General features: G+C 38.3%; 2 protein-coding genes and 1 pseudogene across 2 annotated transcripts; 1 reads left to right on the plus strand and 2 right to left on the minus strand.

Annotated features, from left to right (window-relative positions):
* Positions 1–345: 345 nt before the first annotated feature.
* LOC144244171 (olfactory receptor 11H6-like) lies at positions 346–1340 on the plus strand. Its single transcript, XM_077779396.1, has one exon. The coding sequence runs from the start codon at positions 372–374 to the stop codon at positions 1338–1340; it is 969 nt and encodes a 322-aa protein (XP_077635522.1). The 5' UTR covers positions 346–371.
* Positions 1341–11932: 10592 nt separating this feature from the next.
* LOC144244179 (olfactory receptor 11G2-like) lies at positions 11933–13089 on the minus strand (annotated as a pseudogene).
* Positions 13090–22421: 9332 nt separating this feature from the next.
* LOC144244180 (olfactory receptor 11H6-like) lies at positions 22422–23360 on the minus strand. Its single transcript, XM_077779406.1, has one exon. The coding sequence runs from the start codon at positions 23358–23360 to the stop codon at positions 22422–22424; it is 939 nt and encodes a 312-aa protein (XP_077635532.1).
* Positions 23361–25577: the final 2217 nt, after the last annotated feature.

Consider the following 25577-nt stretch of genomic DNA (forward strand, 5'->3'; position numbering starts at 1 on the left):
ACAAGAAGAAATTTTCTTTTCAACAAAAATATGATTATAGAATGATATATCAAAACAGAATTAATTTAAGTGCAAACAGAGAAAACAATTTGGACTCTATGTTACATTGAGCCAGTGAAATTTATACTCTGAAAACGGAGATTCATAGAGTGGGGCTGTGGGAACATACCAGTTTCTGTTAGAACCCTGATCTTACTGGGCGAAGTCAGATCCTGGGAAATGAGTTATTGACTTAAGAACCATATACAGCCTGTGCACAAAAGTGTATTAAAGGAGTATTTAAGAGTCATAAGAAATAAAAATAACTTTTAAAGAGGGGAAATGATTCGTATAATAATCCTTATTGCTCGTTCCCTTCATGGATTAGGAGAATGAGCATCTCAGAAGGCAACAATATCTCTTGGTCTGTGAATGAGTTCATCCTCCTGGGCTTCCCATGCCGCAGAGAGATCCAGATCCTCCTCTTTGTCATCTTCTCCCTCATCTACCTTCTGACTCTCATGGGGAACACATCCATCATCTGTGCCGTGTGGTCAAGCCGGAAACTCCACACGCCGATGTACATCCTCCTGGCCAACTTCTCTTTCCTGGAGATCTGCTATGTCAGTTCTGATGTGCCCAAAATGTTGGCCAACATCATCTCCCAGACCAAGAGTATCTCCTATGCTGGCTGCCTGCTCCAGTTCTACTTTTTCTTTTCTATGTGTGCTGCTGAAGGCTACTTTCTGTCTGCAATGTCCTTTGATCGGTTCCTTGCTATCTGTCGACCTCTACATTATCCCACCATCATGACTTACCACCTATGTGCCAGATTAGTGGTTTTCTGCTGGGTAGGTGGCTTTCTATCCATACTGATGCCTGCAGTCCTTATGTCCCAGGTGCCCTTCTGTGGCCCTAACATCATTGATCATTTTTTCTGTGACCTGGGACCATTACTGGCTCTGTCTTGTGTTCCAGTTCCCAAAACTACTCTAACTTGTGCTACTGTAAGTTCTCTTATCATCTTTATCACCTTCCTCTACATTCTTGGGTCCTATACCTTAGTTTTACGGGCTGTACTTCGGGTCCCAGCTGGCTCAGGTAGGAACAAAGCCTTTTCTACGTGTGCCTCACATTTCTTGGTGGTTTCCCTGTTCTATGGCTCAGTCATGGTGATGTATGTGAGTCCAGGCTCCAGGAGCCATCCTGGGACACAGAAATTTGTGACCCTGTTCTATTGCATGGCAACCCCATTCTTTAATCCTCTGATTTACAGCCTTCGGAACAAGGATATGAAAGATGCACTCAAGAAAGTCTTGGGAGTACCATCAAAAGAAATGTCTAAAATTAAAGAGAAATGAAATAAATTTTCCTATAATTCTCTCAGAAACAAAGAATTTTTCTCATTGGGGGAAAAACTATCTTCGGGGCCTGAGTGTTTGATTCCTTATTCTCATGAAAATGTGACTCATTATATGCAAAGAATCCTCATTCTGTTCTCATGAAAATGTGACTCATTATATGCAAAGAATCCTCATTCTGTTCTCATGAAAATGTGACTCATTATATGCAAAGAATCCTCATTCTGTTCTCATGAAAATGTGACTCATTATATGCAAAGAATCCTCATTCTGTCTCAAAATATCCTCAGTCTTAAAAGTCCATTGTGGAAAGTTCTGTACAGTTTTCATTCATCAACTTATCATTCTCTGTTTTGGTCATTTTTTGAAGCCCTAAAACAAATGTAATCAAGTTGAGAAGTACAAAGCTAACACTCATGCTTCCAACTTATATCTTAGCTTTTATTATCCTAATACTATTTGTGTGTGTGTGTGTTTCAAATGTATCACTATTTTTTTTCCTTTCCACTTACAGGTTTTTCTATAATGAAATGTAGCATCTACTCACTGCACTAACAAAAATTCAGTTGTTTTATTTATAAGATCAAGAGCCCAGTATCTGTCAATGAAATGTTTTTCATTTGTGTTTTCTTTCCTACCAAGCATTGGTAAAGTGTCCAGGGTATGTAGCAAATGGAAACAGGAAATGATATGTTTGCTTCTTATAGAAAATTCTTATTCCAGCTTTGAAGAGGATACATAGAAAGGATACATTCACATATGCCAAATCATTAAGTATTCCTTATGCAAACCTGGGTTTCAGCACATTCTAAGCTTTTAGTTGAGGAACATATACTGTTACAGAAAATAGGCATGAGAAACCAGGGAATAAATTCTGTCAGCAAAAATATAAGATACTTTCAGGCAATTAGCTCTTAAAGTAAAACTTTTGACTTGGCCTGATCATCTTCCCATCCTCAGAAGTGTTCATATTTTATTTTATTTTTATTTATTTCTGAAAGACAGAGAGAGAGACAGCGTGGTCAGGGGAGGATCAGAGAGAGAAGGAGATACAGAATCTGAAGCAGGCTCCAGGCTCTGAGCTGTCAGCACAGAGCCCAATGCGGGGCTCAAACCCACGAACCATGAGATCATGATCTGAGCTGAAGTTGGACGCTGAACCGACTGAGCCACCTGTTCATATTTTAAACTATGACACAAAATTTCTTTTCTGGGCTCAGTTTTTGAAGTTGTCTCCTAATGATGAAAATAAAAAAGAAGAAGCTAATGGTTTGACTGACAACATCCAACCCAGACCAGACCTTAATTTAGTTTTTCATGCAAAAATAGATATCTTAAAGTCCTCTTTCAAATTATTTTGGCTTTGGGGACATTTTCTATAATAGAATATGCTGAGTGATGAAACTTCCTAGATCACCAGAGGAAAATTCAAGACAACCTACAGTACTAAAGGGTTAGTGTCTTCTTGTCCTTGGCAGGTTACTGGGACTGCACCTATCTGAGGTAACTCTACTCTTATGTAATTATAACAGGGTTCTTACTTACATACAACAGAAGCTGACTCTGGCTGATTAAGCATAACAGTGGGGAAGATTTATTGATGGGATATCAGGAATCTCACAGAATCAATGGAGGCTGAAGAATCAGAGAGGCTCAGATTCAAAGACCAGCATAGAAACTACCCTGTAGAACTGGTCTGATGAAAAATCACCATCACTAGAGCCACACCTGTGGCCATAGGCTACCAGATGCCACAGTTTCAACCATTGCCATTCTGTCTTTCCTGCAATAACTGGGCTATCTGCTTCACTGCTGTTTTTAATGCTAATATTTCAACATTGCTGTCCCCCAACCCTACGTCTGCTTCTTGCATCACTAACCCCTAAATCAAAATCAGCTGTATCTGCATGGTGGCATGAAAAGTACATCCCTATGCTGTAGCTCCAAGAAAGCCTGAGAGAACTAATACCTGGCACAAAAAAAAAAAAAAATCCAATTATGCAGAGATAAGCTCCAAGCCTACTAATCTTGTAATTCTCCCACCCATTAAAAATGAATTGAGAGCATGGAGGAGGGCACTTGTGGGGATGAGCATTGGGTGTTATATGGAAACCAACTTGACAATAAACTATTTTAAAAAACGAATTGAGATAATAGAGAGCCAAAATAAAAGAAAAACACTAAGTATAACAACCCATTTATTTGGACTCCCCAAGATATCCCTGGGCCATGTTGCCTCTAGAAGTTACACAGGATAGGACTTAACTAAATGACCATCTGTATAATAGCACTGAAGTAGAAGCAGCATGAGAAAGAGGGAATAAATTTCCCTATGGGTAGTTGAGGGTTTGTCTATCTCATGATGAGTACTGTTAGAATACAGTCTGAACTTTTAAGTTATGTCTGTATTATCTGCAGTCCTGAGAAACAGAAGTTCAACCAAAGGGGGGAAAAATCATCCACCCTGTAGGAAAGACTCCATTAGCTGCAGTGAGATTTAATGCTGCCCACTCACCTTTTTTAGAACTGGTAAAGAGTGAACAAGGAAGATTCTTCACTTACTCTTTCACCTTAAGAGGTAATTCTACTTTTATGTTTTGCCTGGGGGAAAAATGGACCACAATTAACCAAATAACTGAAATCTTTATATCTGGGTTTTCATAGTTTCTAAAAAAAAAAGAGATAAATATTTTAAAATTAAATATTTAAAATTAAATATTTTTTTGTTTTGGTTTAAATGTTATATTCATATATTTTTCAATGACCAGAGCTTAATTACCCTGAGATGAATAATATTCTATTTTCTCTATTTTCTTTTTATTACACAAGTAATACATTTTATAATGAGTAAATTTTCATTATAAAATATCAAATAGTACAAAATAATGAAAATCCTCATATCTCCATACTTGTGCGCGCGCGCGCACACACACATGTCTCTGTAGCAATGTGTTCAGTTTGGTGGGGATGCTTCTAGACCTTTTTATGTGCACTTATATAAAGAAATATATATCCTGGGTCTTGAATGATGATGTGAATTGGATTATACTTAAAAATTGCTCTACAACTGACTGGCCCTCACACCCACCCCCTAGTCTCATCTAAAAAGCAATGTCTAAGAGGGAAATTTCATCCAGCTTCTGAAAGGGCTTCTAACTATTGGCCTGGAACACATTAGGACAATGAAGCTGAGGAGACAATTATTCAAGAAAGACCCACTCCGAGGAGGCAGTTCATGGATGTGTGAGCCCACTACTTCCATGATGTCGTGTACTCAGGAGGTTCTTCTGCCACCAGATCCAGGTTAAAATTTTAAAAAACCTGTGAAATAGGAGTATACTTGTTCCCTCTAGGCAAAGAAACTATATCCTGAAAAATAAAGACAATTCAGTTATTTGATGAACTTCATAATTTTTAAGTTATATATTTAGTCCTCAGACTTCTCTAACTATGCCTGCACTATCCAACACAATAACCATGACCCACATGTGGCTACGGACCACTTGAAATGTGACCAGTTCTAGTCGGGGCGCCTGGGTGGCTCAGTCGGTTGAGCATCGACTTTGGCTAAGGTCATGATCTCGCAGTTTGTGGGTTCAAGCTCTTCGTCAGGCTCTGTGCTGACAGCTAGCTCAGAGCCTGGAGGCTGCTTCTGATTCTGTGTTTCCCTTTCTCTGCCCCTTACCCACTCGCACTCTGCCTCTGTCTCTTTCTTTCTCTCTCTCTCAGAAAAAAAAGAAAAGAAAAAGAAATGTGGCCACTTCTTGCAGCCACTCTGGAAGACAGTATGGAACTTCCTCAAAAAGTTAAAAATATAATCACCCTATGACCCAACAACTGCACTACTACGTATTTACCCAAAGGATACTAAATACAGATTCAAAGGGGGCACATGTGCCCCAATGTTTATAGCAACATTATCAACAATACAAAATTATGGAAAGAGCCCAAATGTCTATGGGCTGATGAATGGATAAGGAAGGTTTGAGATAGATAAAAATATAGATGATATACAAATATTATTTAGCCATCAAAATGAATAAAATATTGCCATTTGCAATGATGTTGATGGAACTAGAGTACATTATGATAAGCAAAATAGATCAGTAAAAGAAAGACCATATGATTTCACTCATGTGGAATTTAAGAAACAAAACAGATGAACATAAGGGAAGGGCAAAAAAGAGAGAGGGATGCAAACCATAAGACTCAACTATAGAGAACAAACTGAAATTAATTATATACATATTGTATTTTATATATTTATTTCTCTATATCTTTGTTTCTGTCTCTTCATACTAGAATATGAAACTTTTGAGAGTTAGAAATTATTACTATCCCTCAATGGCCAGAGAAATGCCTAACATATAGTTGCAACTCAATAAATGTTTGTTAAATGAACCTGTAAATGAAAGAAACAATTATTTGAGTTCCTACTATTAAAGAAGCCATTCAATTAATACTCTGCTTACAGTAATGGATAGGTCAACCAGACAGAAAATCACTAAAGAAATAATGGACTTGAAAGACACATTGGACCAGATGGATCTGACGGATATATTTAGAACTCTACATCCTGAGGCCAGGGTATTTACTTTCTTCTCAAGTGCGCATGGCACATTCTCCAAGATAGATCACATACTGGGACATAAAGCAGCCCTCAATAAATATAAAAGAATTGAGATCATACCATGCACACTTTCAGATCATAATGCTTTGAAACTTGAAATCAATCACAGGAAGAAGTCTGGAAAGCCTCCAAAAACATGGAGGTTAAAGAACACCCTACTAAAGAATGAATGGGCCAATCAGGCAATTAGAGAAGAAATTAAAAAATATATGGAAACAAATGAAAATGAAAACACAACAATTCAAAATCTATGGGATGCGGCAAAGGCAGTCCTAAGAGGAAAGTACATTGCTCTCCAGGCCTATTTCAAGAGATTAGAAAAAGCGCAAGTCCAAAATCTAACAGCTCACCTAAAGGAACTAGAGGCAGAGCAACAAGAATGCCCTAAACCCAGGAGAAGAGAAATAGTAAAAATCAGAGCAGAAATAAACAACGTAAAGACCAAAGAAACAAATGAACAGATCAATAAAACCAAGAGTTGGTTCTTTGAAAAATAAACAAAATTGACAAACCAACCTCTAGCCAGACTNCAACAAATTGGACAACTTAGAAGAAAAGGACAAATTCCTAAACACACACTCACTACCAAAATTCACACGGGAAGAGATAGGATATCTGAAGAGGCCCATAACTAGTGAAGAAATCGAATCAGTGATCAAAAATGTCCCAACAAATAAGAGTCCAGGACCTGATGGCTTCCCTGGGGAACTCTACCAGACGTTTAAAACAGAATTAATCCCAATTCTTCNCCAAGATCAAGTGGGATTCATTCCTGGGTTACAGGGCTGATTCAATATTCGCAAATCAATCAATGTGATACATCATATCAACAAAACAAAAGATCAAAACCATATGATCCCTTCAATAGATGCAGAAAAAGCATTTGACAACTACAGCATCCCTTCTTAATAAAGACTCTAGAGAAAGTCGGNGAACAAACTATCCTAAAATTTGTATGGAACCACAAAAGACCCACGAATAGACAAAGTAATACTGAAGAATAAAACCAAATGGGAGGTATCACCATCCCAGACTTTAGCCTCTACTACAAAGCTGTCATCATCAAGACAGTATGGTGTTGGCACAAAAACAGACACATAGGCCAATGGAATAGAATTGAGAACCCAGAGATGGACCCAAAGGTATACAGCCAACTAATCTTTGATAAAGTAGGAAAAAACATCCAATGGAAAAAAGAAAGCCTTTTTAACGGATGGTGTTGGGAGAACTGGACAGGAACATGCAGAAGATTGAAACTAGATCAATTTCTCACACCATACACAAAAAAGAACTCAAAATGGATAAAGGACCTGAACGTGAGACAGGAAACCACTAAAACCCTAGAGGAGAAAGCAGGAAACAACCTCCTTGACCTCCACCGCAGCAACTTCTTACTTGACACATCCCCAAAAGCAAGGGAATCAAGAGCAAAAATAAACGATTGGGACCTCATCAAGATTAAAAGCTTCTGCACAGCCAAGGAAACAACCCAGAAAATTAATAGGCAACCAACGGAATGGGAAAAGATAGTTGCAAATGACATATCAGATAAAGGGTTAATATCCAGAATCTATAAGGAACTCACCAAACTACACGCCCGAAAAACAAACAACCCAGTGAAGAAATGGGCAGAAGATATGAACAGACACTTCTCCAAAGAGGACATCCAGATGGCCAACAGACACATGAAACGATGCTCAGCATCCCTCCTCATCAGGGAAATACAAATCAAAACCACACTGAGATACCACCTCACGCCAGTCAGAGTGGCTAAAATGAGCAAATCAGAGAACTCTAGATGCTGGCGAGGATGTGGAGAAACGGGCACCCTCCTACACTGTTGGTGGGAATGTAAACTGGTACAGCCCCTCTGGAAAACAGTGTGGAGGTTCCTCAGGAAACTAACAATAGAACTCCCCTATGACCCAGCAATAGCACTGCTAGGAATTTACCCAAGGGATACAGAAATGCTGATGCATAGGAGCACATGTACCCCAATGTTCATAGCAGCACTCTCCACAATAGCTAAAACATGGAAAGAGCCTAAGTGTCCATCAACAGATGAATGGATCAAGAAGATGTGGTTTATCTATACCATGGAATACTACATGGCAATGAGAAACAATGAAATCTGGCCATGTGTAGCAACATGGATGGACCTTGAGGGTGTTATGCTGAGCGAAATAAGTCAGGCAGAGAAGGACAAATATCATATGTTTGCACGTATAGGAGGATTAGGAGGAACTTGACGGAGGAACAAGGGGGAGAAGAAGGGCGGAAATGGTGGGGGAAAGGGAGAGAGGCAAACCATGAGAGACTCTTGAATGATGAGAACAAACTGAGGACTGATGGATGTGGGGAGGAGGGGGGAAATGGGCATGAAGGAGGGCACTTGTGGGGATAGGCACTGGGTGTTATATGGAGACCAACTTGACAATAAACTATTAGAAAGAAAAGAAAAGAAAAGAAAAGAAAAGAAAAGAAAAGAAAAGAAAAGGAAAGAAAGAAAGAAAGAAAGAAAGAAAGAAAGAAAGAAAGAAAGAAAGAAAGAAAGAAAGAAAGAAACCATTCAAAACAGTGCAAAATAGTATAACATATATTCCCTGCTTTCAGGAAACGTGCAGTGTAACTGATAGGAAAGTAAAAAGTAACACAAATGATACTGCAACAGATACCTAAAAGGCAGTCCAATTATTAGTAAACATCTGGCAAACCTCAAAAATGCTATGAATTTAGAAAAGAATATTATGGTGAGTTGTAATGGACAAGAGTTTTTTAAGGAGAGCATAACTGGTGCCTAAAGCTGGGCAAGTTATTAGTAAAACAACTGTAAGCTCAAATGGTAAAACTAAGATTGTACTACACTAATTAGGGAAAGTGGGTCAAACAGGAGTACTGAGACACATACCAAGGCTCTAGTGAGGACAAGCTGAATTACACACAAACTGAAGAATCTGGACATGAGTAATCACATGCAACTTCTGCTAGCATAATCTTGTCTAACTGCTGATCCTTTCTCTTTAGGGTGGCACCTCTCATAGGTAGCTGCTCCAAATCAGCCTTCAGACTTTTCTGAATTCCTTTCACATTGGTAGTGTTCTCTTCTTTGGTGACATTTGGTTTCTGTTCCTTGTTCTCAAATGTCATATCTTCTCCAACTCACCATGCATTAAGATCATTGTAACAGGATAAAGATTTGCCACCCTTTTTACAAACAGTCATCTATTATCACTCTCTCTGCTGTTTTCTCTGCATTCCATAAGTCTGGAGGCTCATTACTCCATATTTGACCTTAATTTTCTTGGGCTCTTTTCTTGTTGTGAGTTCTAGTGCTGTTTTAGGGCCAAGGTTTCTTTTTGGTGACCTATGCTAATGGCTGCCTTTAGGAGTTCTGAAACTGCTAAGACATGGAATTTCTATCCTATCCTATTCCATTCCAATTCTAGGGATACAGCTCACAAAGCCCCAAGATGAATGATTGGTGGCTGATTCATTTCCTCTTGGTAGGCTGACCATATCTGTGATTTAATCTCCTTCTAATCAACAGACTAAAAAAAATTATTTGTAAATTCCTTGAGGGAAGATGGTTAAATTAGGAATGCCATTTGAAAGACTTCATTCAAGAAAACTAGGACTCAAAACATCTTTTCTTTTTAGTCTTTTCAATTGTTTTCCTCACCATTGAACTCAAAATTGCCCTTTTATGGTCAAATGCTATTTGCTCAATATTATGATTATCATTAGGAAAGCTCATTATTATTCAAATTTGGTTGTACCAACCGTTTACAAAAATATCATTTACTATAATCAACAAAAAGTGATTTCAAATGGTTAGTCAACAGTTGTTTTATTTGCCTCCAGTCAGATTGTAAATGATTTATAAACCCAGATTTATTTTTTTCAAGTAATTAATTTTTCTTTATTTTCTGTATGAAATCTATTAAATGTATAAGTTCATTTTTTTTTCTAATAGTTTATTGTCAAATTAGTTTCCACATAACACCCAGTGCTCATCCNTATAAACCCAGAGTAGCTTCTAGAAAGTTTGTATGCTTTTCTTCCTTAGATTTTTCATACTTGTCAAAGGTCAGTGTTATCAGTTGAATTGCATTAAGCCTAAAGTAATTAGAGAAGCTGTCCAGATCCCTCTGGTGGCAGGCACTGCTGTCACCCACCCAAAGTGCATTGCCGGTTTCTTAATAAAAGAAGCCTGATTTTGTTTAGAGTAGCAATGAGTCCAGCCAAAAAACATTTGATTTTTCAGCTTCCTTGCAGCTAGTTTGGTCATGTGACATAATTCTGGCCAATGAGACACAAACTGGAGGTTCCCAAGAGGGCTTTTGCTTTCCTGGAACTAGACACTGCTGTTTCAAGTTCCTCCTGCCTGGAATGAGGACATACCTGGGTTTTTAGTGCCATCTTGTAACCAAGTAACACATAGGAGAATGAGGATCTGAAAGTTCCATGTCACAGATCAGATACAAAATAGTATATAAATGTAACTATATATGTGTATATATGTTTATTTATTTATATATATTTATTTGAAATTTTATGTTTTAGAGTTGTTTGAGGTTCACAGCAATTTCCCATATGCTGCCAACTGCACATATGCATAACCTCCCCCATTATCAACATCCCCCACCAGACTGGTACATTTGTAACAACTGGTGAATTTACATTGACACACAATCATCACTCAGAGTCCATAGTTTACGTTAGGATTCATTCTTGGTGTTGTATATTCTTTTGGTTTTAACAAATTGAGTATGACATAAAACCACTAAACAAAACAAAACAGAAAAATTTGGGATTTGTCTCCAAAATCTATGTAAACAGAAAAGTGATAAGCATAGGGACTGATGGAAAAGAGGCTTAAGTTATGCCTTTACAGGTATGGAGTGCTAGGACCTAGACAAAAATGAATGAGGTCAACAAAGGATCATAAGGAAGATGCCACAGAATTGAATGACATTATGATTGGAAATGAGAAGGTAAAGGATTATAAAAAGTTAATATTTTAGGTTCAGGTTATAGATCAGTTGACAAATAAGTATACCTAGGGCTAATTTAAAAGGAGGTTATCAAATTTAGGATCAGACATTTAAATTAGGAGTGGACTTTCATGAAAAAAAAAAATCCATTAGACCTACCTCCCAAAATTAAAACACTGGCAAAGTGTTGGAGTCAATCAAGTCAATATAACCTTAATGAGGACCCTTGTTGGTGCCCAAAACCATACTTAGAATTATGGAATATACAAAAGTAGTGCTTTACTACTACTTTACTACCCTGAGGGGTACCTGGGTGGCTTAGTTGGTTGAGCATCTAACTTCAGCTCAGGTCATATCTCGTGGTTCATGAGTTCAAGCCCTACACTGGGCTCACTGCTATCAGTGCAGATCCTGCTTTGGATCCTCTGTCACACTCTCTCTCTTCCCCTTCCCCGCTTCTGCTCTCTCAAAAATAAATAAAACCTTTTCTTAAGATAGTTAAAAATTGCTCCTGTTGTTAAGGGTTTTTTAAAAAACTGGTTACTTATGTATAATTATTGGTAAATGATGTGTGTGTTTGCAATACATTTGTTATGCTCTAGAAAAGAACAACTGGCTTTGAGGAAAGCAGAATTTGAAAATGTTCAGACATCAAGTAGTATTTAACTAAAACCAAAAGAAACTAGAAACTCAATTATAGAGGAACACATGAAATTCTTACCAAACTGTATTTCAAAATAAATGTATCTAAGGTACAGACATAACTGTAACATAAGAGCAATAACTTCCTGAGACTTAAATCATGAGTTCAGTGAATTTTTAAAACTCATCCCCCCAAAATATGAAAATAAAATAAAATGAAGGGGAAAAAAGCCATAATCTCATTTTTGTTACCTTCCATCCTCCTAAACATGCAGTATACTAAATTCAACTTTTGAATCCTTGAGAGATTTCCCATAATAACACATTCAGAATTTTTTGAGTGCCTCTTTCATATCTTTGTTCTGGAAGTTGTAAATCAAAGGATTAAAGAATGGGGTTGCCAAAGCAACAAGGTCACAAATTTCTGCATCTCAGGATAGTCCCCAGATCCTGGGCTAATATACATCACCATGACTGAACCATAGAACAGACATACCACAATCAGGTGGGAGGCACAAGTAGAGAAAGCCTTATGCCTTCCTGAGCCTGTGGGCACCTGTAACACCACACTCAGGACACAGAAGTAAGTACCAAGGATGTACAGTAAAGTGAAAAAGATGATGAGAGAGCTAATGATACCACAAATTAGAGTAACTTCAGATACTGGAGCACAAGACAATGCCAGCAAAGGTGCAAGATCACAGAGAAAATGGTCAATGGTGTTTGGACCACAGAAAGACACCTGAGATATTAGAATCAAAAGAGTCAATAACTAGAGTAAATCCCCTACCCAGCAGAAGACCACTAACTGAGTGCATAGGCGGTGGGTCATTATGGTGGCATAGCGCAAAGATCTACAAATGGGAAGAAATCAATCAAAAGACGTCACTGACAGAAATAAGCCCACAGTGGGGCGCCTGGTTGGTTCAGTTGGTTGAGCATCCGACTTCAGCTCAGGTCATGATCTCGCGGTCCATGGGTTTGAGCCCACATCGGGCCCTGTGCTTTCAGCCAGCGCAGAGCCTGGAACCTGTTTCATATTCTCCCTCTCTCTCTGACCCTCCTCTGCTCACGCTGTCTCTCTCTCTCTCTCAAAAATAAATAAAACATGTTAAAAAGAAAGAAAAAGAAATAAGCCCTCAACGGCACACATGGAGAAGAAGAAGTAGAATTGGAGCAAGCAGCCAGCATAGGAGATACTCTTGGTCTGGGAGATGATGTTGGCCAACATTTTGGGCACATCAGAACTGACATAGCAGATCTCCAGGAAAGAGAAGTTGGCCAGGAGGATGTACATGGGTGTGTAGAGTTTCCGGCTTGACCACACGGCACAGATGATGGATGCGTTCCCCATGAGAGTCAGAAAGTAGATGAGGGAGAAGATGACAAAGAGGAGGATCTGGATCTCTCTGTGGCATGGGAAACCCAGGAGGATGAACTGACTCACAGACCCAGAGATATTAGTAGTTTCCACAGTCCTCATTAGTGTGACCTGTGGTAGTTACAGAGATCATAAGAACCACAAAAATATTTACACCATTTTTCTTCTTTCTTCTTCCTGGTGAAAAGATCTATGTTTATTTTCCTCAATTCAGGCTTGTGATATTACTATCTTCCCTTTAGGAGGGTGAGTTGTTCTTTCCTTTTCATCTCTTTTCCTCTCTCAGTTATTCAATAAACATTTATTTTGCGCAGATTATTGCCAGGCACTGTTCTAGGAGATAGCAAAAAAGCAATGAATAAAAATGCAGAGTCCCTGCTCTTTTGGAACTTATGTCAAATATCTTTTGTTCAAAGCAACTTCAAACAATACATTCATGGCTCCAGAATTTCTATATAAAAGGTGTTTAGGAGCTTAAATCCGATTGGAAGAGACCTAAGGAGATTTACCTTGGAACTGCATTTGCATAGAAAGGAAACTGTTTTTACTTAGACTGTATGTTTATTTGTGGGAAATTCATAGGAGAATATGGAGTGATGTTAGCATCCCTCCACCTATATCATGGTGCTGCCACTGACACTATAACAACAGCACATGACAAATCAGAACAAAATATTTTCTTGTCATGAGACATGATTACACTCAATTGGAAAAAATAAGGAAAGGTTTTGAGAGGGAGATAGACCTTAATAAAAGGGCAGTGATGGAGGCAGAACATTAATCTCATATAATAATAATGTGAAAAGATTTGGCTATATGACATGTTTAGAGAAAAGCCCATTAGAGTGAAAATTTGAGTACTTGTTAAGGAATGGTGAAATACAATTTTCACAGATGGGGCCATGTGGCAGAAGACTCACTCACTGCCAGTCTAACTCAGGCTTCATTTGCTAGTCAATGTAAAACAACTGAATTAATAGAAGAATTAGCAGAAGATTAGATTAGTAGAAGAATACAAGGATCAAAGGTTTATGGAAGCTACATTTGCAAGACAATTAGAGGGTAATGACTTAAGCAGTAAACTATTAGAAAGCTATTTCAGTAACCCAAAGCAAAACCCTAAAGACCCTGACCTAAGATAATGTATAAGAGCAAAAAGACTCCAGGAATGGGTTCAAGACATGTACAGTGGTAGAACCTAACCTCCTGATCTTTAAAATCAGTACAGGTAATGAAATGCTGCTCAAGGAGGTGAGAAGACGCAGAAAAGAGAGACCATTTGCCACAGTAATACTCTTTAGATCTCTTCTGATTGTCCTCTCACCTGGGATGCCTCACAGGCGAGAGCCACTCTCAACACAACAATCCCACTGTTGGGCTTCTTCTGTCCCCACAAGTCAACAGGCTGAAGACGAGTGTTCCTTTTCTGGCCTTTGAGTCTCTCTGAACCCACTTGATTCCCCAGTCCCCTGTTTTCTTTTTGACTCTTTTGAATCTGAGTATTATATTTCATTAAATAAATTAGCCTCCACATACAAAGTTTTCCTTTCCTACAAGCCACACACAATGGGTGTTGATCTGCTATATTGTCACCTGTGTGAAAGAGAACAGTAAACAAGAGAGTCATCTAAATTGTTGCCAAAGTCTGGGGTGCCTGGGTGGCTCAGTCTGTTAAGCATCTGACTTTGGCTCAGGTCATGATCTAACAGTTTGTGGGTTTGAGCCCCACATCGGGCTCTGGACTGATTGCCAGCTCAGAGCCTGGAGCCTGTTTTGGATTCTGTATCTCCCTCTATCTCTGACCCTCCCCTGCTCACGCTGTCTCTCTCTCTCTCCCTCAGACATAAATAAAACATTAAAAAAATTAAATTGTTGCCAAAGTCTTTAAGACTTTGATCCCTTTTCCTGTAGGCTAAGAATACAGTCCTTTCAACAGATGAACACAACAGGGCAAAGAGAAATGAGAGAGAGGGAGGCAAACTATAAGAGACTCTTAACTATAGAGAACAAACTGAGGGCTGATGGAGGAAGGTGGGTGGGAGATGGGCTAAATGGGTGATGGGTACTAAGGAGGGTACTTGTGATGAGCACTAGGTGTTATATGTAAGTAATGAATCACTAAATTCTACTCCTGAAACCAATATTATACTGTATTTTAACTAACCAGAATTTAAATAGAAACTTGAAACACTTTAAAAAAAAGATTTAAAAATAAAGTATTTCCATGTAATATAGAAAAAGAAAAAGAAACTAGAAACTTAGAAAAACCTCCTTCCCAAAAAGAATAGTTCTTTTGAAGATGACCTGCAAAGACAAAATGATAATTTGACAAAAACATTTCTTTAATCCCAAGTCTAATATGGTTTATATAATAGGACTGGCGTTTGCAAAGGAAAATAATCATGAAAATTTTGCTCCATTTTCATATCAGTATATAAAACAAGATGGACATTGAGACACAGGAAAGAAGTTATTGTTCCATATGTCCAGACCTACTTATTCCAATGCATCCCAGAAGTCAGAGATTTCAGCTCCTTGGTAGAACACTTTTTGATTCCTTTCTTTACAAAGACCCGTTTCAGGGTTCACTCAGAGAATAAAACAGGCCACAAATCTTTCCATCCCCCATTACTTAATCCTTTCCAGACTCTGAAGCCTATCTCTGGAGACCCCAACCCCAGGAGCAATAGAGGCAATTAATGTGCATCACACAAACTTGAGCATGTTTCATCTTCAGTGATTATCATATTGGAGATGAAAACTACGTGAATGTGCACACATACATAGGTGCACTCACAAACACACGTATGTACCTACACATACACACACATATCCAAGCTAACATAGTAGTATTCCTTCCAGAATTCCCTCTCCTACCTTAATAAATTACTTTCTTTTAATGTTTATTTTTGAGAGACAGAGCAAGAGGGAGTGTGTACCAATGGGGAGGGGCATAGAGTGACAGAGAATCCCAAGAAGGCTCCATGCTCTCAGCACAGAGCCCAATGCAGGGCTTGTAATCAGGAACTCTGAGATCATGATCCAAGCTGAAATCAAGAGTCGGGTGCTTAACTAAGAATAAATTACTTCTTAGCTAACAAAATTGTTTGACATGAGATGCACCATTACTTTCAAGCTTTGTTAGACCTAGAGTCTCCATTCCTGTTGTCCAAATGACAGTGTAAAGATCCTGTCCACTATATCCTGATTCAGCCTATTTTTAAACATCCATAGAACTAGCCATCCCCATTCTTTTCCAACTCCTTATCTCTACATGTAGATCAAATACAATGGATGTTGGCCAACTAAGAAGTTAAGACACTGTTTCTGTGACAGAGACAAATTCATTTCCTCTTCTTCAAGTCATGAATACATTTTTAACCCTTCCTGTAGATACATGTGCTCATGTAACTGAGTTCTAGTTAGTAGAATGTAATTCAAATTAACCTGTAACACTTTAAGCTTTATCCAGGCATGGTCCTTGATGGTCTTAGATATAATTAAGTATGTTGACCCAGGAAGCTAGGTTTTGAAGGTGATGAAGGCAAGGATGGAAAATACCTTGAGTTCCAGAATCATCATTTGAAAAACAATCATCTGTCAATCAGGAATACCCATGTGGATTTTAAGTAAGCAGTAAACACATTTCATATTTATTTTTACATTTTTTTAAGTTTTATTTATTTATTTTAAAAAAGAGACAGAGACACAGAGAGAGAGAAAGAGAGCGATCATGAGCGCTGACAGTGCAGAGTCTCATGCAGGGCTTGATCTCACAGCAGTGAGATCCTGACCTGAGCCAAAATCAAGAGCCAGACACTTAGCTGACTGAGCCACCCAAGTGCCCCAACACTTTTCATATTTGATCCACTAAAAAATAAGGTTTGGAGAATAATGTGACTAATTGAATTAAATATTTACTTTTTGATAAATGTATCAAGAAAATAATCTGGGGGCACCAGGGTAGCTCAGTCATTTAAGCGTCTGACTTTGGCTCAGGTCAGATCTCACGGTTCCAGGGTTCGAGCCTCGAACCAGGCTCTGTGCTGACAGCTTAGAGCTGGAGTCTGTTTCAGATTCTGTGTCTCCCTCTCCCTCTGCCCCTCCCCCACTCACGCTCTGTCTCTGTCTCAAAAATAAACTATTAAAAAAAGAAAATCTGTGGGTGACTATATTAAAATGCATAAATTTGTGGGCTTATTCCCTTCAATTTTCTAATTCTAAAATAGCACAAATTAAAAAACAACGTTTATGAAGGATAAATCCTGGGAAATAAAAATTGTGAGTCATAGAGTAACTTCATTTTAGATTTAGGTCAATGTGGCCACATTTCCCTCCAAAGACATTTCAGAGCTTTCTTCATCACTGTTACTTTTCTCTCTGTCCTTAATAGCAAGGCCTAGCTTTTCATACTGTACTACTGGCCTAGTTCTGCAAAGTGGGCCTTATAAATGAATATAACAACACTATTTTATGCCTCCATTATGATATGTGTCAATGTCAACTGAAAGAATATGGAACATATCCTAAAGACTTTTTTCATCCAAGGTGACCCAATGTCTACCCTTCAAACCTACAATCTACATTCTCAAGAACACAAAGCTAATCACCATACTGAACCAATTCCTGGGGAATTGTATTAACTGCCCACACACCATCATAGAACCAAACTAGCTCTCTTGCTATTTTAATAGCACATTTGAGGGATATTAGATTCTTTAGAACTCACTAGATCTGTTACTAAATCAGGTTATTACTCCCAGAACTCTCACACATCTTACAAATCACACAGTTTTTGGAGAATTTTTTTTAATTTTTATTATGCTTTTGAGTTTATTTTTGAGAAACGGTGTGAGCGGGGGAGGGACAGAGAGACAGGAAGGCACAGAATCTGAAGCAAGCTCCAGGTTCTGAGCTGTCAGTACAGAGCCCAATGCAGGGCTTGAACCCATGAACAGTGAGGTCATAACTTGAGCCAAAGTCAGACATTTAACCAACTGAGCCACCAAGGTGTCCCAAGAATTTTTATAGTCTTATCTCAAGATGGGTTCCATATTCTAGCACACAGCTTTTTAACCTCTTTACAAAGAATAGTTTCCGCTGGCTTATAAGAACTGTATAACACTTAACACAGACTTTGTCATACCTTCAATATGCAAGAGCAAAAAGCCTCTGTGGAAATATACTACAAAACACAGGGCTTGAGACAATGTAAAGGAGTTGCTGTTGTTACTAACATTGTTATTCTTCCTTTTTAAATTGTTCTCAGATGGCAAGCCAAATATATGGTCAAAGCCCAGGGATTATTCCACTGTTTCAAGTCTATGGTGATTGAAAGGCTCAGAATTTCCATTTGGACATGTTCAGTTAGGAATGAAATATATTCAATTTTAATTGAACACCTTCCCAATTGCAATATCAAACTACTAACCTTAAACTCTGACAATGTTAATGTAAAACAGAAATTTCCCACCTTGACTCTTTAAGACCCTGAAATGTCAGCTGTGTTTTCAAGAGGAATCATGAAATTCTCAAAAGGTTGAGTCAATGCCATTTATTTGAATTCATCTTCTCCTTAAAGTTAATTGGATTGTTTAGACTATGTTTTATGAAAGATGTGGCACTATATTGTGGCACTCAGTGACACAGAATCTAAACAAAGATGTGAAATTTTCAAACATGCATACCTGATTATATCATTCCTTTGCTTTCAGTCCTTAAATACTTCCTTCTCCCCTACAGGATCAAGTTCAACCTCATTAGTGTCTCTAAGTTCCCATTTCCCTAAGTTCAGCTGCTTTCAGGACCACTACCCTCCACACATACACATTCATTCTAAGCTCAGCAATACATGTTCTATATGCATCACTTTCCAATTGTAATGTCATCATTCACCTTCCTCCCTTCCTTCTATCTAAAAAACTTCCAACTTGTCATTCAAGACTCAGCTGATTTATCAATTTCTCTGTGAACCCTTCTTGACACTTCCCACCTACACTTCCCTAACCTACACTTAGTCCAAAACTCTTTTGTGTTCCTCTGGCACCCTATGCATTCCTCTCTTAACATTTTTCACTGGAATTGTTAATACATCTATGCCCACATAAGTCAAGAACTTCTCAAGAACAAGGATCCTATCATATGCATCTGTGTTTTGTCAATACACACTTCCAAGTATGCTGCTTGGAAGAAGCCCCCCAGAGTTCCATGTGTAAGACCACACATTCTCTGGCCTGTACACCACCATCAGCAAGACTAAAGAGAAGCAGCAAAGCTCTACCATCTCCTGGTAAAGTTACCCTCATCTCCCTCCCCACAGACCTTTCTACACTGTCTGCTGTGAAGAGAGAGCATCAGTACAAACTCCATTGCGCTCCTTTTCCCAAAATGGCTATGATCTGACTCCCCTGGTAACAAACAAGTCTTCCTGGTCTCTTTTGCTGCCTCCAGATTTTTATCCCTCCTTCCTCTCTAAAAGCTATATTTTGAAGTTCAACCTCCTTTTAGAAGAAGAGGACAAAGAGGAAGGGAGACAAATAAAGAAAATATAAGAAGTCATTTATCGAGTTACTTATTGAAAGTTCCTAATCTATTAACCATAATCCACCCCATCCACAGCCACCCTCATTACAAAGAAGAACATAAGAAGCCACAGAGCAGCACTGTCCATTATGGTAACCACTAGCTACCTGTGACTACTGGCACTCAAAATGTGACTGGTCTATTTTGAGATGTACTGTAAGTAAAAAATACAGCCCCATTTTCAAAACTTAGTATAGAAAAACTAATGCAAAATATCTGGTTAATAATTTTACATTGATTACATGTTAAAACATTTTTATATTGGACTAATAGGTTGTTAAAATTAATTTCACTGTTTCTTTTTAATTTTTTGCGTGGTAGAAAATTTTACATTATACATGTCGCTTGTATGTGTGGCTTATGTATTTCTGGGATGGGTGTGTAAGATCAAGTCCACCTGAAGTGTGCAGTGCTAGACAGAGAGAGAAAGACAAATATCAGATTATTTCATTCCTATGTGGAATTTAAGAAACAAAACAGATGAACATACAGGAAGCAGGAAAAAAGAGAGGGAAACAAACCACAAGATATTCTTAATGATAGAGAACAAACTGAGGATTGATGGAGGGAGGGGAGTTGGAAATGGGTACTAAGGAGGGCACTTGTTGTGATGAGGACTGGGTATTACATATAAGTGATGAATCACTAAATTCCATTCTTGAAACCACTATTATACTATATGTTAACTAACTAAAATTTAAATAAAAACTTGAAAAAAATAAAAGCATAGAGACAGAGGATGAGCTCTCTTCCTCCTTGAGGTCAGGCTCATCACAACTCTGGCTCACAGTGAGGGAGGCATTTGATACCAGGCAGAAGCCAGTCAGATCAGCTAGGAGGTATTTCAGAGCTTCAGGAGAGGCTCTGCTATGTGACCTAAAGACTTGGCAACACTGAGCAGCCTCAGAGCAAATTCCTTCATGTGCCAAGAGTTTGCATACCTCATGTGGGCTTAGCCATACCCAGGCCAGGACCGAATTATTCCTTTCTTTAATTTTATCCCTAGTGATAATGCAGTTTCTAACAATCATGTGCACTAGGGCGGAAGCAACTCCCAGAGGGAGAAGTTGGCCCTTGGAGGTAGGGGAGCGGCTGCCTCCTTGAGACCACTCTGTGTCCTCAAACAGCAAAGCAAAGGAGCGGGCACCTTAGAGAGTGGAGTTGGGGAGTAGAGAAATATTCCTAACCTGAAGGGAAAATCCTATCCTATCTGTAATGTCAATTGCTGAGAAAAAAGCTGTAACAGCAACATTACAGGAGGGAAAAAAAATGCACACATAGACAAGATTGCAGCAGGCAGGTATTGCTGGAAAAGAAAATAATGAAAATGTTAACATTATAACAATCAGAATTTTAAAAACCGACATTGGTAATATGCTTTAGATTTCAAAATTATTTTTAATTGTGGTAAAAATACACATAATATGGCATTTAACAAATCTTAATATTTTAAGTACACAGTTCAGTGGCATTAAGCACATTCACACTATTGAGCAACAATCACTGCCGTCGGTCTCCAGATTTCTTCATCTTCCAAAACAGAAAATGTGTATATCCATTAAACAATTATTCCCCCTCCCCCTCCCCCAGCTCTTGGCAACCACCATTCTACTTCCTGTATCTGTGAAATTGACGACCCTAGGAAGCTTATAAAAGTGGGATTATACAGTCTTTGTCATTTTGTCACTAGCTGGTACATCCATGTTTCAGAATTTTCTTTCTTTTTTTATTTTATTTTTAAATGTTTCATTTATTTTTGAGAGAGAGAGAAAAAAAAAAAAAACAGAGCATGAGTGGGGGAGGGGAAGGAAGGAAGTGAGACATGGAATGTGAAGAAGGCTCCTGGCTCTGAGTTGTCAGCACAGAGCCGGTCGCAGGGCTCTAGCTCATGAACCGTGAGATCATGACCTCAGCTGAAGTCAGACGCTTAACAGACTAAGCCACCCAGGCAACCCAGAATTTCCTTTCTTTTTATTTTATTTTATTTTTTTTAATATTTTTATTTATTTCTAGAAGAGAGAGAGAGAGAGACAGCGTGAGCAGGGGAGGGTCAGAGAGAGAGGGAGATACAGACTCTGAAATGGGCTCCAGGCTCTGAGCTGGCAGTCAGCACAGAGCCCGACGCGGGGCTCGAACCCACGAACTGCGAGATTATGACCTAAGCGAAAGTCGGACGTTTAACCGACTAAGCCACCCAGGCGCCCCTCCTTTCTTTTTATAAGGCTAAATAATATTACAGTGTTTGTATATATCACATTTTGTTGATCCATTCATCTATAGCTGGGCATTTGAATTGCTTTCATCTTTTGGCTCTACTTCGCATTTTACAAACACTTTTATATGTGATTGATCATTTAATCCACATAAAAACCTCCAAAATGTCCTTTTTAAAAACTGGAAATAAAGGCTTTGATTTTCTCAGTTGGAACCAGAACAGTCTTCATCAACCTTTGTCCAACAAATCATCGCCATCATCTTCATAACACAAGGAAATGTATGGAGGAGGTGTAGCAAAAATAATTCTTTTTTGGTTTGTATTTTTACATAGACTTCCTTCAAGAATCAAATTTTTTTCTTAATCCCAAATACTCTATGATGTAGATATGATTATTAAGGTCATCTCCAGTTAAAATTGGGAAGACAGACTAATAACAATTTGAGTAACTTGACCATAGTCATGCTTTGAATTGACCATGTAGACAAGCTTTGAATTTTAAGGAATTCTCATATGGACACATCTATTCTAGATCTAGCTCCTTTTCTTACTCTTAAGTATAATTTTTCTAGAGTTTTTATAACAGGACTGAAAAGGAATTTATCCCACCAAGCCATCTTCCATTTAGGAATTATTTCTAAACTTTACACATAACTTTCCTCAAGGCAACTTTCATCTCTTTATTCCTGAGGCTATAGATCAGAGGGTTTAAAAGTGGAGTTGCAATTGAGTAGAACATGGTCAAGAATTTCTGCATACCAGGCTGACTGGCTGCTCCTGGGCTTACATACATCACCATGATAGAGCCATAAAATAGGGACACCACTATCAGGTGGGAGGCACATGTGGAGAAGGCTTTTTTCCTACCTGAACCTTTGGGAACCTGAACCACAGCTCGAAGAACCAGTGTGTATGACACAAGGATGTAGAACAAAGTGATGAAAGTTATCACAGCACTGAAAATGCTACAAGTCAGAGTTGTCTTGGGAACAGGGACACATGATATGGCCAGCATTGCCCCAAGATCACAGAGGTAGTGATCAATGACATTTGAACCACAAAACGGAACTTGGGAGATAAGGGTGGCTGGGGTCACCAACCAGAGGAAGCCACCCACCCAGCAAGCAGACACAAGCATTCCACAGACTTTCCCAGTCATTATGGTAGAATAGTGCAGTGGATGGTAGATGGCAACATACCTGTCTAATGCCATGAAGGCCAGAAAAAAGAGTTCTGTGGCACAAAGAGAGAGGAAGATGTAGAACTGTAAGATGCAGCCATTGTAGGAGATGGTCTTGGTCTTGGATAGGAAGTTGAACAACATGTTGGGCACATTGGAATTGATGTAGCAGATCTCCAGGAAAGAGAAGTTGGCCAATAAAGTATACATGGGGGTGTGGAGTTGTTGGTTCCACGACACAGCACAGATAATAGCACTGTTGCCCAACAAAGTCAAGATGTAGATGACAGAGAAGAAAACAAAAAGGAGGATTTCTGCTTCTTCACTGCACAGGAAACCCAGGAGGACAAATTCATGAATGACACCAGTGACATTATTGTTGGGAAAAACATGCATTTCTCTCCAACCTAGGATGTGCACAGATGTAATCAGAACTGCATATTAAGAATCTCCTACTTTATTTAGCCCTCCATAACACCTCAACTTCTCATCAGAACTAGGCAGTATTTTAAGTAGAGAATAAAATGGAATATGAATATATAGTCAACATGAAGAATTTTTATCAAAATAGCTCTGTTGGAAGACAAATAGAAAAAGACCACTGGTAACATTACTTTACATATTACTTTCAATGTTTTCTCTAGAGCTTTTTCTTCCAATTTTAGCCTATGAGAAAAATATAGATGAATCATTATACACCTCAATTGCTCACTTTTTTAACTTAAATACAGCTTATGAGCTTTAGTAATTTATGCCCTCAAACAGCATTGAAATATTTTATTGCCTACACTAACATTTCAGTCAACATTACGAGGCCCATAAATTCTCCCTATTTAACGACATTATTACAGAAGCTTGGTATATCACAATAAAAACACATATCCATAAATAAATACATTAATTCATTAATTACTTTCCATTAAAGGCTTGCATGATTCTGGTGGGACAAAAAACAATGCTTGCCTTTTAAGAACTACTATTTTACTATATGGGTGCTAGAGAAGTGTGAACTCAGGGAAGATTGTTTCAGAAGATTTGAACAGAGAGCAATGAAAGTACAATATGGAGCTTACACTACTGACTTAGTAGCACAAGTATATAAAATAAAAGAGAGTTCATAAATAACTGAATGATAATTCAGCAATTCCCAGTCTAAACTAGGAATGTAGCATGTACTTTAAAAACAGTTAAATTTATTTTAATTTGATTCAAATTATCCTCTGTGGAATCCCCTTTATTCATGTTAGCGATATAGTATTTCAGTCCCTTTGCAAAATTTGCCAGTTTACTATTTTTTAAAATGATATCACATACTTTACTTTTTAGTTAGAGCAGGTTTTCCACCTATTCATTTTTATTTCCTATGTATTTTACATCATTTTCCCTCAATTTTCAATTTAAATATATAGAGTTCAACATGGAAAGAGCCTAAGTGTCCATCAACAGATGAATGGATCAAGAAGATGTGGTTTATCTATACCATGGAATACTACATGGCAATGAGAAACAATGAAATCTGGCCATGTGTAGCAACATGGATGGACCTTGAGGGTGTTATGCTGAGCGAAATAAGTCAGGCAGAGAAGGACAAATATCACATGTTTGCACGTATAGGAGGATTAGGAGGAACTTGACGGAGGAACAAGGGGGAGAAGAAGGGGGGAAATGGTGGGGGAAAGGGAGAGAGCCAAACCATGAGAGACTCTTGAATGCTGAGAAACAAACTGAGGACTGATGGATGTTGGGGGGGGCGGGGAGATGGGCATGGAGGAGGGCACTTGTGGGGATGAGCACTGGGTGTTATATGGAAACCAATAAACTATTTGTAAAATAATATATATATATATATATAGAGAGAGAGAGAGAGAGAGAGAGTGTTCAGTGAAAAAACAAAGGGCTTGACACCTTAATGTTTTCTCAGTAGAAGTCAAAATGACTGTTTAATAATGAGGTGTCAGTTTTACCTTAATTAGAAATGTTTTTTAGTTTTAAAAGACAATAAAGAGTCAGAATTCAGAAAGACTTAAATGAAATCCTAGTCCTTTATAAGGTTTATAACCTGGGACAAGAGACTCCCTTTTACTCTGAGTTTCAATTTATCTGCAAAATCAGGGTAATAATACCTACTGTTAACAAAATGTAATCATGTTTATGTAGCACCTAGCTCAGTGCCTACCATAAAGTGGATGTTCAGGCTGGAGGGGCTCATTTTATTGCCCTAATTACCATAAGCAAAATCTGAGCTGGTTCTTTCTAAAAAGTGTTTGTTTGAACCTAAAAAGAATATTCAGCTTTCATACACAGTCTTATCATTTTGTATATTCAATCTTAGGAATCATATGAGATTATACGTTTCCATGCCACTGACATCTGAAAACATGTTCTAAAATTACATTTGGACCTCAGAATAAATCTCTCAGTAAAAACATTATGTCTAGTTCATAGCAGCACTCTCCACAATAGCTAAAACATGGAAAGAGCCTAAGTGTCCATCAACAGACGAATGGATCAAGAAGATGTGGTTTATCTATATGATGGAATACTACATGGCAATGAGAAACAATGAAATCTGGCCATGTGTAGCAACATGGATGGACCTTGAGGGTGTTATGC

This window comes from Crocuta crocuta, unplaced genomic scaffold (genome assembly GCF_008692635.1).
Source record: "Crocuta crocuta isolate KB4526 unplaced genomic scaffold, BGI_CrCroc_1.0 scaffold867, whole genome shotgun sequence".
Lineage (NCBI taxonomy): Eukaryota > Metazoa > Chordata > Mammalia > Carnivora > Hyaenidae > Crocuta > Crocuta crocuta.